We start from the raw sequence: 13243 nt of genomic DNA on the forward strand, positions 1-13243 counted from the left end.
ATCTGCCAAAAACTTGTAGATTCCCCAAGGGGCATCCAAATTGGTCCATCTGGTTGCGCCCGAGCCCCAGAGCTAAATCCTCTGCAGAGTCAACGCCTTAGCTACTTTGAGAATGGTTATTATCGCAATTTCTGAATTCACTGAATTCACACAGCGGCATACACAGTCCCTCGCAAGACTGTTCCTCCCTCCCCGGCTCCAGTTCTTTCTTTCACGGAACCAATAAAAAGGTGGTCCTGTGATCTCCACTACCTCTTGGTAGCCATCGTGTTCACATCGGAGACAAAGTCATTTTCGACGACGTTACTGTAGCCATCTTTCTCTATACAGTCACTGACAGCCTTGAGGACTATCCGGAGCCTTCTGTCCATTGCTTCCAGGTGAAGCTTGTACAAGATGGGCGCAATCTTGTCCATCAGCAAGGATTCTTCCATCAGGTGGCTGAGCTTGTATTCCTCCTTGGCTAGCAGCTGCAACCGCAGGTAGGTGGACTTCCGTATTCTAAGGAAAGAAAGAGGCAAGCTGAAGGTGAGGGAAAAGGACTGCATTTAAGGTTTGCCGCGGTGAGTGGCACATGGAGTTCTGCCCATGCTGCTGGCTCTGGCAGTAGCAGGGGAAGAGAGGCATTGCGGTGGAGTGGTTAGAGCAGCAGTTCCCAAAAATTTTCAAGCCACATCCCTACGGGTTCCATAAACTCATCCCCAGGCCACCCTACCTGATAAAAACATTACAGTGGTACCTTGCTTCTCAAATGCCTTGGTTCCCAAACGTCGAAAACCCGGAAGTAAGTGTTCTGGTTTTGGAACGTTTTTCGGAAGCTGAATGTCTCTTGGCTAAGCCAAACGGACTTCCGGAACGTATTGAGTTTGGCACTTTTGTTTTTGCTATTTATTTGCGTTTTTGTTTGGGAGGCTTTTTCGGTTAGTTTCTTTTTGTGACTGTGTGGAACCCAGTTCAGCTACTAATTGATGGTGTGACTGCGGATAACAATGGATAACAATGACTATCATCAGTGCAGTTAACGAAATAATTAATTTGAGTTTTTTTATCATCTGCAATACTGTCTTATTTATTTTATAGTATAGTACATTGATTATTGCTTTAATTTTATGGATCAATGGTCTTGTTAGATAGTAAAATTCATGTTAAATTGCTGTTTTAGGGGTTGTTTTTAAAAATCTGGAACGGATTAATATTTGTTTTGCATTACTTTCTATGAGAAAGCATGCCTTGGTTTTGGAACGCTTTGGTTTTGGAACGGACTTCCGGAACGGATTAAGTTTGAGAACCAAGGTACCACTGTATTCAGAATAGGGGTCTGTATGACTCACTAAGGACGATCACAACACAATAAAATGCAAGTTTTGTTGGCATCTGTTTGTCTCGAAGGACAATGGAGTGCACCTCCAGGGGTGAAGTCAAGCGGCTGGAGAATCACAGCGCCTGCTGTGGCTGCAGAGACCGGTAGCTTGCAACTGCTGCACATTCATTTGAAATTCAATTAAAACTATTTAGTTTAATTAATTCAACAAAATGAATACAGGCTTGAGGCTGACAAAGCTTCCCCATCCCGATCTGAACCCAGAAAGCAGCAGAAGCCTTGAAGTGGCAGCTGGAGGCAGTTGTGGTCTCTGGAGAGCAACCAAGCCACCAGCGTAGTCTGGGATCCAGAGCTTCTGTGTCAATGTCACCCAAACATTTCTGAGAACTGCTGATAGCCCTAATGATTTTTCTGCCTCTGTCAGATGCCACATGTTTTTTAATTGCATTTTTATGGTTTCTCTTATTTCTTATGCTGTGTTGCAATTTGCATGCGGCAGAATTGAAGCTGCAACGCTGTGAAATGCAATAGAAGAAATGGAAGAAGCAATAAAAATGCAGTTTCTAAATAATTCGGGTGTTTACTGTGAACATGCCACGGACCACTGGAGTCAAGCTTGCAGATCACTGGTGGTCCATTTTGGAAGCCCCTGCTCTTTGCTGTATGCCACTGAATACTAAACAGCTTAGGAGCAACAGCAGGAAAGCGCTGTTTGTGTTCCAGCCTCCGCTTGTGGCTCTCCTGAAAGCCTCTGGTTAACCACTGTGGGAACAAAATGCTGGACCTTTGGTTTCATCCAACAGGGTTTTTCTTACATTCTTCGCTTACGGCCCTCTTTCTCCCTCACCCTTGTGCTCTGTTCTGTAAAAGCCAGATTTAATTAAATGTCAAGCACTAGTCATCTAATTCCGGGGACTGGAATGCACTGAATCCAAGGTACATTTTGTGCCCTCAGAAAGAATCAGGTAACCCGAGATCTCAAAGGGCTGTTTCATTTCTCAGTAGGCATCACCTTGGTTTTCTAACGGCTGGTCCAGGAAGGACAACACAATGGAAATTGGGGGACGCTGCAAGGGTAAGGAGGGAGGGAGGGGAGGATAAACTAGGCATGGAGCTGGAACAGCTCCAAAATACCAAATGGATATGAGTTTCTACAGGGCAGAGAGAAAGAGGGGCTTTCACAAATGTGCTTCTCCCCCCCCCCCCCCCCGCAACAGATTCTCTGGGCCATGAGTCTCTGACAAAGTTTAGATTGCCATGGTGGGTGAAAACTCCTCCTCCATCATTGGGTACATGCCAAGTTTGCTGCTTTGATGGAGCGATGTACAAAGGCCCCATTTTGCAATTTTTCTCTGTTCAGTATAACTCTAGGTTGGGAACCTATGGCCCCTCTAGACGTTCCTGGACGACACAGACTATTGGCCATGCTATTTGAGCCAACATCTCTATTCCAGCTGAAGGGCATTTTAGTATCCCTGTAGGATAGGCTTGTACCTTAGAAGAGGGCCAAAAATGAGAGAATGGCCTACCCAGTGACTTGACGCCTGAGCAGATATTTCTAGGGGTGACTTGGAACATAGAAACAATGGCTTGCGTCTGATGTGGTGCTAAGTAACCATGCTGCATTGACAGGATGGTTACCTAAGTGTTTTTGTTTCTATTATGTATTTTTTTTATCTTGTATTTTTATGTTATGACCCAACCTAAGATCTGTGGATAATCAGAAGTTTATTTTATTTATTTCATCTTTTATCTTTTACTTTCTTCTTTTTCGTCTCTTCTCTTCTTTTCTTTTTCTGTAAAGTATGTGTATGTAAAAAGGTAAAGGGTAAAGGGACCCCTGACCATTAGGTCCAGTCGTGACCGACTCTGGGGTTGCGGCGCTCATCTCTCTTTATTGGCCGAGGGAGCCAAGGTACAGCTTCCGGGTCATGTGGCCAGCATGACTAAGCCGCTTCTGGCGAACCAGAGCAGCGCACGGAAACGCCATTTACCTTCCCGCCGGAGCGGTACCTATTTATCTACTTGCACTTTGACGTGCTTTCAAACTGCTAGGTTGGCAGGAGCAGGGACCGAACAACAGGAGCTCACCCCGTCACAGGAATTTGAACTGCCGACCTTCTGATTGGCAAGTCCTAGGCTCTGTGGTTTAACCTTTGTATATATTGTACTATTGTGTATTGTTGTGTAAGTTAATGTTGAATGTTTAATAATGATTTTTATTTTTTTTAAAAAAAAGAGAGATCTGTGGATAAAGGGCAGTACAGTGGTACCTTGGGTTACTGACGCTTCAGGTTACACACTCTGCTAACCCAGAAATAGTACCTCGGGTTAAGAACCTCAGGATGAGAACAGAAATTGCATGGCAGCGGGAGGCCCCATTAGCTAAAGTGGTACCTCAAGTTAAGAACAGTTTCAGGTTAAGAACGAACCTCTAGAATGAATTAAGTTCTTGACCTGAGGTAGCACTGTATATAAATTTAATAAATAACAACAACTACTTTCCCCTGGTGAAATTAAAATGGCTTTTGGGCACGTGTTCATGCCTCTATTACTCCCAGCTGTTCGGGGAGGTCCAGTTGTTTCTTCAGTGCCTCAGAGAACTGACACCACTACAGACCAATCCTCAAAACACTTAGTGTTTCTTGAGACATCGCCCACCCCCGTAAATCATTCCCCATGAGGCCGCCACTGGGCTCACGACTGACAAGGGAAGGCATACCTGCAGCACTGATTTAAAGGCACCAAGATGGATAGCTCGTCGTGGGAATATTTTCCAAACCTATCACAGAGGCAGAAACAAGAGAAGAGGGCGTCAGGAGAGCATCTTGAGGCATCAGTTTTGCAATGGAGTTTGTTTAACCAGGATAAATGTAGGCGTGCAGTGCTGCGTCTGGAAAACTGCACCTCTTTCCAATGATGCCCCCGGTGGTGGGTGGCTGGAATAAGCTACCACTTCTGTGGGCATAACATCAAGGTGTGTTTTAAAAGCCTGTGAGGAAGAAGAGTTGGCCACCTTCTGAGGGAATCAAACAGTCCTTGCCCTCAGAAAGTTCTTCCTGATGTTTAGTTGGAATCTGTTTTCTCATCATGTGAATTCACTGGTTCGAGTCCTGCCCTCTGGAGCAACAGAAAACAAGCTTGCTCCATCTTCCATGTGAAAGCCCTTCAGATATTTGAAGACAGCTATCTGTCCCATGCGCTCTAAGTCTTCTCTTCTCTGGGCTAAACATGTCTGACACCCCCAAGCATTCCTTGTAAGTCTTGGTTTCCAGATCCTTTATCATCTTGGTTGCCCTCTTCTGAAAATGAGTCCTTCAGATGCTCTGAATACAAAGTTTATGCCCTACCACTGAGCTATGGCCTTTTGCCAGCGCAAAAATCTAAGAAGGCCCTGTAGCTTTAAGGGCAGCTTTTGCTGTGGGAAATCTGTAGTAAGCAGAGTTTCCCCTTCTGTGCAATTCTTAAAGTGACAAGAACTTTCTCAAGATCTATGGCATGGCCAGTTTATACGCTGGTCTGCAGGAATGATCAGGTGACTGTTTGTGGACTTATTTATTTATTGTGACTCCTTACGCCTCAGCTTTTAAGGAAAACATGGCAAATAAGTAACTTAATATTAATAATAATCATCAGAACCCTTCCCACGGGGTAGATGGTGTCAGATGGTTCTGTGAGGGGAGGTGGGTAAAAATGTTGGGGGAAATTAAACAAATATATTGGTTTAAAAGGGAAAGAAACACCAGCAATTACCCTCTTCCATTGTCTAAGTGGATAATAAATGTCTCATTTCCAAACTTCTCGAAGGTTTCGTAATGATGGCGATCCATATTGCCTATAAAGGGGTAAAAAATGCAGAAGGGATAAACACAAATGCACACCAAATACTTATTAAATGGCTCGGAAAAGCAACACAGCACATATTTCCATCAAACTTTGGTTGCGTTCACACATGACAGTAAACCATGGATAGGTAATGGATCCCTAACTCCGCTGCCCCCCACAGGAATACCCACCTGTCAATCACAAGACACCATAATAATATCAGGTGATTGGCACCTTTCACAGTTGAGAGGAGGTTGTGTGCAAACACCAGTCTGGTGGGCTCCCTTCCAAGTCCATAATTCTATTCTATGATTTATGGAAGATCATCTCTGAAGAGGGGGAAAGGCTACTTCAGGAGTCGAAAAGGAACATTTCCCCCTCTGCTGAGAAAGCACTTTGCATTTGAGCCGCTTCCTCCAAATGGAGCACGATTCCCTCCACAGCAAGCCCGTCGCCCCATGACTGAGGGGGCCGCACATCAGAAGAATAATTACATGCCAATCTATGTATCAGTGCAGGCTGTGTATGTGCGTGCGCACGCGCGTGTGTGTGTGTGTGTGTGTGTGTGTTTGCTTAAAAATGAAATGATTTTTTCCTCCATCCGTCTGAAAGGCCTGCTAACATGTGCAGAACTGAGTTGGGATTCACACGGTGCCATTTTTATTTCAAGATCTAGGATACCTACCCATGAGGAAATCAAAAATGGTCATGTCCATTATATCCAGCACTCTGGTCCCCCTGTCATAGGGCGGTGTTTGCTTGACCTCTTCGCAATAGTCCGGGTCAACTTCCCACCTGGGAAAAGCAACAGCGTTAGGAGAATGTAGATGGAAAAACACACCGCTCTTATCTTTTCAATATTAAAGTCAGCAGGAGCTTTCTCCTTGAGTTCAAAATAAACAGGAGAAAATCTTCAGGGCTTTCTGGCATGCGTCCCAGTTTTATTTCTCTCCCTCTCTTTGTGTGTGTATTACAGTCACCCTTACAAGAAGCTGACAGCTAGTGTGGTGTAGGGAACAGTTTTAGAATTATTTATTTAGCAAGATCTGAAGGAGAAGGAACTGATTAGTCATCTTTTCACAGCGAGAGCGACAATAGCTAAATACTGAGGCAGGAGAATTAAGTTCAAGAATCTACAGTATTGGTACTTTAGGGTTTGGCAAATAGTTATATTGGAAAGATCATCTCACAGACTTCAAGTAATGAAAGGTCAAAGGAAGACAGATGTACTTTTGACAGGATGGCATTTGCCTATTTATTCTATAAATAGCCAGGAAACTAAAACATCACTTCCAATTACATATAAGATGGTTCGGGCATTCGGTACCAGAATCAGCTCCCTGGGTGGGGCAGAGTCACTATACTGGGTTCCCAGCAGGCAGAAGGCTGTTGCTTTCTGGGAGACAGATGAGGTGATGAGGAGGTCAGCATGGTGCAAACACAATGGAAGGAGGATCCAATCCAGCACTCCTGCTCCTGTTTTTCCTCCACACTGACCTTCCTGCTCACCCCTTGCTCCAGGTAAGCAAGCGACCCACCTGCTGGTAAGGTAGCGTAGGAGAATGTCCCTATTTTATTTCATCTCCAAATTCATTTTGTGCATTCAGAACTTTGCAGTCTGAAATCTGTGCATGAGCTTTACTAACAAACAGGCTGCTTTTAAGGAGACGTATGGGCAACCTTGGGTTCTTTTATAGTTCCTACCCCAACTGGAAGGGATAGAATATGACCGGGGAAGATGTGACATGAAGAACTAAACGCTAGGAGGTTGGCTGAGCAAAGTAAATACACAAAATCCTAGGTCAAGAAGAGACCCCAAATGTCAACATAGATAACTGACAGCAGACATTGGCTGACAGATAATACACAGATCTATTAGAGGACAATAAAGAAAGACGCTGAAAGATGGTTATGTGTATTTACATATTAAAATGAGAAGGTTGGGGTAAGCTAGTCAGGAGGGTCTAATGATCTCTGAGTGGTTTAAGAATGACAACAATGTGTTGTAACTGTTTAACTGTGATGAAGACAACTGCTGTGATAACTGTCTGATTGTTTAAGTGGTAATCACTTGTGTAGTTGGATATATACAGTGGTACCTCTGGTTGCGCACGGGATCCGTTCCACAGCTCCAGTTGGATCACGAGTAATTTGAAACTGGAGGTGCCTGTTCTGCGCATGTGCACGGCACAGTAGAGCACTTCTGCGCATGCATGCATGCATGGTGAAACCTGGAAAAATACTTCCGGGTTTGCCACATTCACATCCTGAAGGATACGCAACCAGAGGTGTGCGTATCCAGAGGTACCACTGTATAAAGGTGATGCCTGACAGTAGTAATTTCTGATTTTTTTATGATTAATAAAGGCCTAAGTTTTCACTTAAAACCTGTGTCTCTTGTTGCTCCTCTTGGAAACCCCAGTAAAGGTGAACTGTTTACTAATTTCCCCAACACCAGCTTTGTGGCCCCACTTCACCCAGACAGACACAGCTGTTTGATATAGATTTACTGAAGCTTGCACTCATTAGAGCTGCATCTGGTCAACACCTTCTGCACCACAATGCAGGTGTACAGAGATGTGAATGTCTGAGGGGCACAGGGAGAAATCTGGGAGGAAGAAACAGAATACCTAGAAAAAGCAATGCGGGGCAGGGACACACAGATTTCTCCCTTTCACATCTCTGTTTTGGTACAGATGCACGTTGGTGTAGAAGGGGGCAGATTCTTTGTCAGTTCTAGAGAATGCAAGGCAAAAGGCTGCAGCTCAGTGGTAGAACATGTGCTTTGCATGCAGAAGGTCCCGGGTTCAATCCCCGGCACCTCCAGGAAAAGCTGGGAAATATCCCTGCCTGAAACCCTGGAGAGATGCTGCCAAGTCAGTGTAGACAATACAGAGGTAGATGGACCAATGATCTGAATCAGTATAAGGTATCTTCCTAAGTTTGTGATTCAGTACAGCTGCAATGGAGTCCAGAAGCTTTGATTTTGAAGCTTTTCAAGCAGATTCTCCTATGGAGACTATGACATCGGCAGGGGGGGAAAGAAGATCACTTAATTGAATTAAATAAAAGTGGTGTCCAGATGGGGAACATGGGTTGGAACGGTTTATGGTTTTGCTCTCCTCAAGAGAGCCAACTGAAGCCGATGGAAATGTGCCAGTCATTCTCAGCAGGTTTTGAATCAAAGTCTGGCTATGAAACCATGGAAAACTAATTGCCTGCTGCTCATAAGCGGCCCAGCAAAAATAGCCGCCGGGGTGCCGGGAAGCCTTTTGCCTAAACGGGAGGAGGACTCACTCGGCTTTCTTGCGCTTGTGGTAGGAGCGTCTCCACGGATTCCTCCAGGTTTTCCTTTTGGCCAAAGACAGGTCTGGCAGAAAGGCAGCGAGGGAGCCTTCGATCTGGTCTGGTTTCCCGCAAAGAGCATGCTCCGTGGAGCAGTAGTAAGAGCACTCGCCGTAGAAACAGATGTTGTTGGCTGAGGAGAGAGAGAGAAAGAGAGAGGTGGTGAGATAGCATCTTCCATGTCTTTGATGTTAAAAGAGCACATCAGAATGACTAAGCCGATACAAGTGGGACCTGCTACAAAATGTTGCAGTGTATTCTCAGCTCCTAGCCAGGCAGACGTGCCCTTTTCCAGAATACTCCATTCCGTTCACCACCTGCTTTCCTGTTTTTATGGCTACTGAGCACATATCTCCAGCTCCTAGGAGGAACGTTCAGCTTCAGGGTTCCTGCTAGTTGGCCAGCCAAGCTCCTTTTCCAGGCTATACCATTCCACCCACCTCCCATTTCCTTGTTTTTATTTTCCAAACTGACAATCAAGACCCCAGTACTCATGTTCAGCTTGCTCAGTCCTCAGTGAGCTAGGTTTTCCTTCTTTTATCTCACTATATATATTTTTAAAAAATTACTTCTACTAGCCTCAATATCTCCCTCAGCATGCCGATAACTTCCTCATGTTTTTCAGTGGCCCCATTTTGGCTACAAATCCTGATCAGCACTCACCGACTGAGTTTGCCATTAGAGGGAATTATATATATTTATTTATTTTGCTACATTTATGCATTGCATAAACATTTTCAAACAGCTACAGAATGAAGCTACATAACGCCCAGGTGAAAGGCTCACTGAAGGAAGCAATTTTGGGAGATTAAAAGCCAAAAAGCAGTTGCCCCCCCCCAAAAAATGGAGGAGTGTTCTTCAACCTTTTGGCCTTTTGAGCCACAACTCCCATCACCCTCAGCCAGCTTAGCCAAAGTTATGGGATAATTGGAGTTTGGTCTTGCAATGTCTGGAGAACAAAGACTGAAGAATACTGTCCTAATGCAACCAGGAGGAAGGGTTGCTGATGGTGGAAGTTTCAAGATGACAAGAACCTTCAGGAGATGGAGTCAGGTCTAGGTCAGCGATAAAAAACACAATGTCCGTGAATTTAACTCTTTATTCAAAGAAACCCAAACAGCACAGGCCTAGTGATCCCAGCGACTCTTTCCAGTAGGTCCTGCACAATGAGGCAGTTGTGAGGACTGAAGGTCCCTGCTTTCCCGCAATTGCCTAAGTCCCCTCTTCTGCAGGGTTTTCCCCAAACAACTGGGAGACTGCATTTTCTGCTCTGCTCTCTTCATTTCTCTGCGGGTTCTGGGAGACTGGATGAGCTGGCTGCAGCAGGAGGGGGAGACTCCCTGGCTTCTTCAGCAGCCTGCCTCATCTCTGTGTCTCCCACCCCCTCTCCTACCTCTGAGTCTGGACTGCTCTCTGCCACAGCCTCTCCATGCTCACTAAACCCCGTTGCCTCTTCAGCTTCCAACACCTCCTCTTCCTAGTCTGCTCCCTCTTCTCCGTCTGGCCACTCATTGTCATCCCACCACCAATCCCCAGGCTCTGGGCCTTCTTCCCTTGGGGGTTCCCCAACTGTAGCCTCCCACCAGTCCTCTGCATCTAGCCATTCCATGACAGTACCATCGATAGCCCTCTCCTCCTGGAATTTGTCTCCTCCTCTTTTAAAGCCATCCAAGTTGGTGACCATCATTGCCTCCAGTGGCAGGTAGTTCCAACTTTCATTTATCTGTCCCGATTCTTCGAACATACAGCTTCATTGCATGCCCTTCAGTTCTACTCTTAATGGGAGAGGAAGAAAAAAAGCTTTTCTCTATCCACTTTATCTTGCAGAATGGAGAGGGAGGCGTCATCTTATATTTTGCCTCAGGCAGTCATATTTTAGGCTTGCCACAGGCTGTGGTGCCCCGTTGGGTAGCTGGGAGAAAACCCTTGGCCTCCTGCTGTGTAATCTGTGGAGAGAGTCCACTGTGTCTTGGTAGGGTTAGAAATATGGTTTGCACAGTTAGTCATTTATCCTTCTGCACGTTCAAAATCCTGGAGAGCGATACTTATCTAGCACACATTCAAAGGAAACACAGAGAGATCTTAATCTATCTCTCCTGGGTAACAGGAGCAGATATGCTATTGTTTGCTTACTTGGAGGGAGGGGGGATACTGGGGTGGAAATCCATAATCCCCTGTGATTGGTTAACATGAACAAAAGCCCCAGCACTTACTAACTATGTAACATTGATTTTGGTAAACTGCCACTTCCATTACTCTGGAAACTATGGCAGACATTGTTAATATGCCTCTTTTTGCTGCTAAATTACCACTCATTCGTCCAAGGCCTGGAGTTATAGCAGTCGGCCCAACTGCAAAAGGACGTATCAGTGCATTTAAATAATTACTGACCTATTTCCATTCCTCACATTTAGTCTAAAGTGCTCCAGTCCTCTTTTTCTTTCCAAACGTAGCATTGTGTTATCGACTTCCCGCCTCCCCCCCCCCCCCGCCACTTTCAGGCAGGTTTCTTCAAACAAAAGGCTGGTGCCTTCGATGGAGAGTAATTCTTGAACAAAACCGTGATGGCCATTTTTCAGCCCCAAACACCCTGTAGAAACTCCAAAACAGCTATGCGTGTGTTTCTGTGCGTTTAAGAGATGAGGATGAGGAACCGCTTGCCTATGGGGCAGCTTCAGGCCCATAAGGGAACTTCTAGCTGGTATGGGGATCTAGTTTGATGCATGAGGTCATCTTCCACAAATGGAGTCCACCTGTCAATCAGCTGGAATAGGTGGGTTTTCATCCTGCTGGGTGCTCCAGTTCATGCATTGTTTTGGAATTCAATAGGTTTGCCTTTAAATGCAACTCGATAAAATTTCTTCCTTATCCTTACCACCAGGCTTCAGCAAAGGTTGCAAAAGAACTGTCATTATTATAACAACCCTGGTTATATATTGAAGCCTAAGGAACAACCTGAGTAATTTCCAGAAGTAAAACTGCAAAGGCAACTTGGGAACTTAAAAAACAACAGAAGCCCAGGAACTCACTGTTCAGGCTGCCAGCTAAGATAACCGTCTCCTTACGATCCTTATATAATTCTAGACGTTCATAGAACGGTGCAGCCTCTGTCTATTTTTGTTAGTGAGAGGAGTCCAGTTAAGAATTTTAAATATCTGCAAATCGCTTGAAATATTTACGTGGAGGTGATCTAGCTCCCCTCGACCCTTTTCTTTGCCAGTCAGCTGTTATTAACAAAATGTCACCAGGGGTCTTTCTCTACAAATGCTGAAGTTCACTAAGCCTCAGTATAAGCAGAGTATGGAACGCTGGCATCAAAAGGCAGTGATTCAGGGAACAGGATGGGCACAAATGGTTTGGACCCTGCAGGAAACGGAGAGCCATAAACACCATCCTGCATGAAACATAAGAAGAGTCTGCAGGATCAGGCCAAGGGCCCATGTGCTGGGCCTGGGGGTAACCCGAGTAACATGGTCCAGGTCTGGTCCCGAATCCAAGGGTTCTGCAAGGAGTCAGTACAACAGGACCAAGGCAGGACACGAGGCTTGAAACCAGGCAAGGTCAGGCACAGGATCACAGGCAGGTTCTGGCAAACAGCAATGCTGGGGCGGAGTCCAGCAGCCTTTTATTTCTGTCGGGGTAACGGCTGGTCCTGATCCCCCAGTGACTCACCTCCCTGTCTCGCCCGAAGGCAAGCACTCCTCCTGCGAGTACTCAGGTCTCTCCTTCTCTCAGACCTTAGTCTCTGCAGCTCGGGAGATGTCGGTGGGTTACTAGACCCAGAGGCCGCCTCAGCCTCTCCTGACCCAACTGGTAGTGGAGCAGCTGTAAGTGATTGCCCAATTGAAGGCAATGAGGTAATCCCTGCATCCGGAGCCAGGGCAGGCTCAGGCCCCTGACTCGGCCCAGCTGGTGCTTGTTGCAGGGGAACCTGCGCAGACTGGGGCTCTTCAGAATCAAGTCCCACACTAGGTTCAGACGCCGCCTAAGGCAAAGGATCTGGTGCAGACTGAGACTCCTCTGGCTCTGATTCCGAGCCTGAGTCTCAGGCCATCACAGTCTGGGCAGAAAGATGTATTTGCGTTGTAGTCCACTATATCTGGAAGGCCGAAGATTCGGTTTCCCTCTTCTAAAAGATGCAGGACTTGGTGGGAACCATCAACCTGACCTTCGCCATGTTAAAATAAGGTCTGTTTTTATGGCAGTAAGAAAAACATGCCCTCCCCTGAGAGGCTCGATTGGCGCCAACCTTGCTTTATTTTCTATGTCAGGCAAAAAAAAGCTTATTTTAAATAGTGTAGTTTTTATCTGTGCTGCTAGATGGTTGATTGCATTATCCAGTTTGTAATTTTACTTGCTGTATTGCTGCAAAGCCCTCTGGAATATATTGTCATAAAGATTTTTTAATAAGAAAGTGAATTACATTTCAGAACGGAAGTACATACCTGGTGAGATGAAAAACGTCCTCCATAGTTTCTTGTCACGTGTAACATCCCTTATTTCTCTTGTCATGTTAACTAATCTGCCTGCGACTGGTGGGACACGCCGGAAATCCAGGATTCTGAGTGGGGGGGGGGGGAGAGAGAGAGAGTATGGCATTGAAATGACCATTTCAGTTTCTCATTTTTCCTGTCTTGAAATCTGTTTGACCCACTTCTGTACCAGTCTGCATGAAAAGTTCTAGGTGTTTGGGCAGGCAGCTCTTTTAATAGATGCACTTTTGCAAGCCATTTCCCCATATGTAGTGCATTT

The 13243-nt window shown here is 45.6% G+C and overlaps 1 protein-coding gene across 1 annotated transcript in view; it reads right to left on the reverse strand.

Annotated features, from left to right (window-relative positions):
- Nucleotides 1-102: 102 nt before the first annotated feature.
- FAM20C (FAM20C golgi associated secretory pathway kinase) overlaps nt 103-13243 on the reverse strand; it is a 98457-nt gene continuing 85316 nt past the window's right edge. The window contains exons 5-10 of the mRNA XM_081839753.1: nt 12937-13052; nt 8444-8624; nt 5832-5941; nt 5075-5156; nt 4044-4103; nt 103-501 (exon numbers count right to left, since the gene is read on the reverse strand). Of these exons, the coding sequence (XP_081695879.1) occupies nt 249-501; nt 4044-4103; nt 5075-5156; nt 5832-5941; nt 8444-8624; nt 12937-13052 (802 nt within the window). The 3' untranslated portion in view covers nt 103-248. The remainder of the gene's footprint in view (nt 502-4043; nt 4104-5074; nt 5157-5831; nt 5942-8443; nt 8625-12936; nt 13053-13243) is intronic.

The sequence above is a fragment of the Podarcis erhardii genome (assembly GCF_964252035.2).
Source record: "Podarcis erhardii genome assembly, chromosome: 14".
NCBI lineage: Eukaryota > Metazoa > Chordata > Lepidosauria > Squamata > Lacertidae > Podarcis > Podarcis erhardii.